At 33.2% G+C, this 6,274-nt stretch overlaps 1 protein-coding gene across 2 annotated transcripts; it reads left to right on the forward strand.

Annotated features, from left to right (window-relative positions):
• On the forward strand, nt 925-5,066 carry LOC107644071 (glutamate decarboxylase). Of its 2 annotated transcripts, none has more exons than XM_016347857.2 (6): nt 925-1,270; nt 1,587-1,791; nt 2,535-2,735; nt 2,919-3,387; nt 3,811-3,866; nt 4,333-5,066. In XM_016347857.2, exons 1-6 carry the CDS (start codon nt 1,176-1,178, stop codon nt 4,810-4,812), a joined length of 1,506 nt encoding a protein of 501 aa, XP_016203343.1. In that variant the 5' UTR covers nt 925-1,175; the 3' UTR covers nt 4,813-5,066. The 2 variants fall into 2 exon arrangements, with proteins under 2 accessions (XP_016203343.1, XP_016203344.1); XM_016347858.2 differs by having other exon boundaries at nt 932-1,270; nt 3,814-3,866.

Genomic DNA, 6,274 nt, shown 5'->3' on the forward strand with positions numbered 1-6,274 from the left:
AGTGTCGGCATTGTAACTTTGAGCCAAGTGTATGTGCAATTGTGCATCCCTAGTAAAAAGTCGAGAGAGGAAAATTTTCATTTATCATTCTCAAATAGTAAATCAAGTTTTATTTGATCATAGAATAAATATTCGTATATTGAGTAATGATTAAAAAGTTTAGTTTATCTCTCTTTTTTTCTTTTTAACATTTAAATAAATAAAAGTTTCAAATGATTTAAAACTTAAAAATTCTCTTTATTTAAATATTAAAAATAATTAAAAAGTAAAACTAACATTTTCAATCATTTTTCTTTCTGATACCTACACCCTCTCTTTTTTTTTTTTAATTTCTTTCTCATTTTCACATTACATTACATACGTTAAAAATATCCACTGTTGATAATATTACTTAAACTTTCATGCAAAGAGAATTTTTCAGACTTACAAATATCTAAGACAGAGCATAAACTTTATTCTCTACATGGGATTGATTTCTTTTGATACTAATTTTAAATCATTTGAAAAGATAATAATTAATAATCTGATAGGTGCTAGTAACTAGAAATTTCACATATTAGTATATAGCATAAACTTTATTCTCTCTATGTGGTGGTATGTAAGAAGGGATGAAAATAATTCTTTTCTGTTAATTTCCATTTCCACAGGAATTTTACGGAAATGATTTATTTTAGTAAAAATTATGTTAATTTTAATATAATTAAAATAAAATAAGTTTAATATTTTTAACTATATCATATAATAAAAATAATAAATGTTAGATTTTCAAATATTATAGTAATAAAAATAATAAAAATAGTAAAAATAATAAATAGTAATAAAGTCTTAGCTTATATGAACAAATTCAATTATATATAGTTATATAGACAATTATTCCCATAGATTTAAGGTTAATCGAACGAAAACTGAAAGTTCCCAGAAGTGACAAATCACATATCTACGTGTTGAGAGTTGAGAGATCCCTCAACCTGATTCTTCATGCACACATTACCAACCACTTTTCTTTCCATTTCTTTATCCATTCATATCTAACTCTTCCTCTCTTGTTACCTGTCATTCTACACTTTAATACACCCTTACTCTCGCTTTCTTAGGAGTTTTCACACTTCAGTGTTTTTGTCTTCTTCTTCTTCTTCTTCTTCTTCTTTGTTGGTTCACAAAGAAAACAACCCAAAATGGTGATCACCTCCGCTGTCACAGATCCTGAAGAACAAACACAAAGCTTGCACTCTACTTTTGCTTCCAGATATGTTCGTGACCCTATTCCCAGGTCTATATATATCTTAATATCTCCCCTTTATTTTTGCACTAGTCACAACTTCACACTCATTTCTTCACCAAATTCAACACTCATACGCTTAGTTTTATGTAATCTTTGTCATGATATCACTTCTCCACAAGTACATGAATGGCATAATCTCTAGAACGCTTCTCAACCAATAACTTTCTTTCAGGATTGCTTGAAATTTTATATAGGCTTTCTAATAATCTTAATTTCACAAATGATCGATATTAAAGTAATTTGGCACGTGTAGATTTTATTGGGTAAAATTAATTAATGCTTGGTTGATTGTGTTGGAGTGAAGGTTCAAGATGCCAGAGAAGTGTATACCAAAGGATGCAGCATATCAGATCATAAACGATGAGTTGATGTTGGATGGAACACCAAGGCTTAACTTGGCATCTTTTGTGACCACTTGGATGGAGCCTGAGTGTGATAAGCTCATCATGGCTTCGCTTAACAAGAACTATGTTGACATGGATGAGTATCCTGTCACCACTGAGCTCCAGGTTTCTCTCTTTCTTTCTTTCCTTCTTTATTTATTTATCACTTCACTTGATCATAAAAAACTAATTGGGGGTCATGTGAGATCTCTTCAATCATGACCAAGATTGTTTGAATCATGGCTTAAATAGGTTTTTTGGCCTTACAGACTTTTTCTTTTGGTGGTTTTGGTAAAGAAAAAAAGTATTCAGAAGTGAAATCAGTCCCTTCTGCCATCCAAAATTAAATAAATTTGGATATGGTTACTTATCTTTGAATCATCAGGAACCATAGGTTTAGTTTACCATAAAATTGCTAAATTTTACATGGATCATAACCTTATTTAAACCCTTAAGTTCTTATAATTTATAAATTTATGGCTGAGATTTTCGTTGGTTGGACAATAGATCTATCAGTAACAGGTGTTGGAGAAAGGGGGATTTTTTATTTATTTATTTATTTTTTTGATGTCAAAGCATAGACTAGAATAAAAAAGTAGCTTACATATGATAGATAGATTTTGGTTTTTATGATGTTTGCCCTCAAAATTTGGTGTTTCTGTTGGCAACTTTTTGGATCTCGTGTGTTTTCTGGTCAGAAAATGGAGTGAATTGCTATAACTGAAATAGCCACTGAATTCTGAATCTTATGTGAAGTAGTAACATTGAACTATTGAAAGCTGTAATATTATATATGTAAATAATTTATTAGCTGGTAGTTACAATTTAAACATGAGACATTGACAAGTATAATTTGTTCAATTGTGCAGAATAGGTGCGTTAATATGATAGCGCACCTATACCATGCTCCTATTGGTGAGGATGAGGCTGCAGTCGGTGTGGGAACCGTCGGATCATCAGAGGCAATAATGTTGGCAGGTCTAGCTTTTAAAAGGAAATGGCAGGCAAAGAGAAAAGCAGAAGGCAAACCTTATGATAAGCCTAACATAGTTACCGGCGCTAATGTGCAGGTCAATCTCAACTTCTATTTAGTCTTCGTGGCATGCTCCTATCATCGGATAGGAGATACATAGTCTATAAATTAATTTTGAGATGTGGTAGAAAGGAAGTGATTTAATTGATTTGTGGCAGGTTTTGGAAGCTTTGTCCCTTTAGATATTGACATCTGATACTCTTTGAAATATGCTACACAGGTTTGTTGGGAGAAGTTTGCACGGTATTTTGAGGTTGAGCTTAAGGAAGTGAAACTCACAGAAGGATGCTATGTGATGGACCCTGTGAAAGCAGTTGAAATGGTTGATGAGAACACCATCTGTGTGGCGGCGATTTTGGGGTCGACACTCACCGGAGAGTTTGAAGATGTGAAGCTTCTTAATGAGCTTCTTACTAAGAAGAATAAGGAGACAGGATGGAATACCTCGATTCATGTTGATGCTGCCAGCGGAGGGTTCATTGCCCCATTTCTCTACCCTGATCTTGAGTGGGATTTTCGCTTACCATTAGTGAAGAGCATCAATGTTAGTGGTCATAAGTATGGTCTTGTCTACCCCGGTGTCGGTTGGGTTGTTTGGAGGAGTAAAGATGACTTGCCAGAGGAACTTGTTTTTCACATAAACTATCTCGGATCGGATCAGCCAACATTTACCCTCAATTTCTCCAAAGGTAATGGATGAGTTACCAAATTTTTGCAATTGCTATCTTTTTATCTTTAAGTAGTTGGCTGTTCACATGAAAATATCTTCACAAAGATAATAGCTAAGATGTGAATACGTGTTTATGTTAAACAGTTTAATCAAATATATATGTCAAAATATTTAACAGTTCTCGACTATCATCTTCATATAGTAGTCACCCTTTTAAGCGTTCAGCTCGAGGAGCTATCAAAATCCAAGAGTTGTTTTCAGTATCTCTCTGCATATGTCTGTCTAGAGACTAGAATCCATCAAATTTGAAGTGAGCTGAAACAATCTTGTCCCTACCTAGAATGTGAAGCTATGTCTCATTGAATGGTGTCCTTTCTTTCTGTAGCAATTATCTTTTTTAACAACACAACCCTGCTTTTGTTTGTTGTTCATTTTCTTTCAGCAGGCTCTAGTCAAATTATTGCTCAATATTACCAATTTATACGGCTTGGCACTGAGGTAATTATAGTATTGTGTTTATTCTGAATTTTAATTATAAGCATGATAATTCCTTGTATTTTAGGTTAATCCAGATAGAGAGGATACTACATGAAAGGTTTAAGATTACTCATAAGTTTCCCTGTGTTTACGCAAATTGTTTTAAATGGAACCAACTTATTAATATTGCTTAAGTATTTGAAGAGATTTAGCTTCCAATTTGTATGAATATGATAAAAGGGCAAGGATAAAGGCAAAATATAATAGGAAAATAATTGACTAGTTTAAAAATTCATTGAACAGTTGCCACCATTCAACCACTAAACCAAAGTTGAAAAATTATAACTACATAGAGAATCACATAATCAACATCCTAGACAGAACTTCCCACATATTAGCCCTATTTCTTTACATATCTGCTTCATTGTGCAATATCTGTCTTACTTAAATACACATGGTTGTTTTTCTTGCTCTTGTAAAACAAAAGGGCTACAAAAATATCATGGAGAACTGCAGGGAGAATGCAAGAATTCTGAGGGAGGGAATTGAGAAAATGGGCCGGTTCAATATCGTCTCTAAGGACGTTGGCGTGCCGCTTGTCGCCTTCTCTTTGAAAGACAGCAGCCAACACACAGTGTTTGAGGTGTCAGACCATCTGAGAAAATTTGGCTGGATAGTTCCGGCCTACACAATGCCGCCAGACGCGCAGCACATTGCGGTCCTCCGGGTGGTGATCAGGGAGGATTTCAGCCGCGGATTGGCGGAGAGACTCGTGTCCGACATAGTGAAAGTTGTGGATCTCTTGGACACACTTCCAAGCCCTCTATCAACAAAAAAGGCACATGTGGTAGCTGTTGCTAATAATGAGACAAGTGAGAAGGCTAAGAAGAGTGCATTAGAGACTCAGAAAGAGATTGCCTTGTATTGGAAGAGGCTTGTGGATGGCAAAAGAGTTGGAGCATGTTAGGCATCTCATGAAATCTTTTGAGTTTTGGGGTGCCTTTGTGTGATGAGTTGTTTTTGCATATTTGCTTTTACCAGAACATTATGTATGTGTGTGCATGTTGCTACGAGGTTGTCCCCTTCGGTATGTATATATGTGTAGTTCTATAAAGCAATAAGCAATGCCAGTGCATGATGGATCCTAATTACTATTGTTTTTCCCATAATGAATTGATGTAGAACATTTGCTTATTAAATATTTGTGAAGCTTTCGTGGCCGAGGCTTGTGTATTGGGGTAAGGTTAGTTGTCTTTTAGATATTTATACCTATGATGAATAGATACGGACACGGGATATGCGGAGAAGAAATTTTTATTCTTTATTAAGATATAATTGGACACAGAAGATACGCGTATCGGACGAGTATCGAAATATTGAAGAATGTCATGTTCAAAATGTATTCGACACGTAAATACGGTAAATTTAAAAAGTGTCTGTACTTCATAGGTTGTACTAGATTTGAATCCCACCAATAGTTGGGTTATGGTTGAATAGTTTTTAAGGGTTATGGTTGAAGAGTTTTCAAGTGTGAATGGCTGAATGTGTGTATGAAAAAAAAAGGACAAATTGGTCATTGACCTTTTGGTCTGCAAATATTTAAGTCTTCTCAAAAAATTTGGATATATTGATTTCTGGGTCTAATTTGTCTCATTTTAAAATTCTCTAACGTATGTATCTGTATATCGGTCACGTCATTACAAAGGCATATTGATTTTTTCGTTGGGTACTGATCCAAATAAATAGAGAAGCGGATGTGTCTAAATTTTAAAAAATTTAAAAATTTAAATATATTTTTAAATTTTTAAAGATTTAAATGTCTGTAAACTAAAAAATTCGAAATTAGAGATCAAATTATCCTTTCTTTAATGGTTATATCATTCTAGAGATGGAATCAAATTCCAAAAGAATTGACCTAATGGTAGTGAAATGAGATTAGGGTTGTACATTAAATAGTTATGGCTTGTCTAATTTGAACGTTGATCCTAAAAATTCCAGAGAGAGGAAGGTGCGGTGTTTGTGAGATTGGGATATAAGAAATTAGGGTTTCCATGAATTAAACATAATCATGATAATTACTGTAACATAATCATCTTAAAATAACCTTTATTATATACATCAATATACAATAGAAAGTAATTTACTTTCTAATTTTGTATGGATATCGGAGTAGTTGCTATAAAATTATTAGGCAACTATTCAGATAATGACATCTTTATATGAAGATGATATTATGAATCCTTAGATGATTAATCAAATATATTTAGTCAAACATATCAATTTATCTAATGATTTACAATGCTATCTTTATATAAAGATGTCATTATGAAAATATCTACCAAATTATTATTATAAATCATTTAGGATCACAAAATTATTTTACCAATATTGGTCAGCTATTAAAATCTGTAAAATAAAAAACATGAGAC

This window comes from Arachis ipaensis, chromosome B05, assembly GCF_000816755.2.
Source record: "Arachis ipaensis cultivar K30076 chromosome B05, Araip1.1, whole genome shotgun sequence".
NCBI lineage: Eukaryota > Viridiplantae > Streptophyta > Magnoliopsida > Fabales > Fabaceae > Arachis > Arachis ipaensis.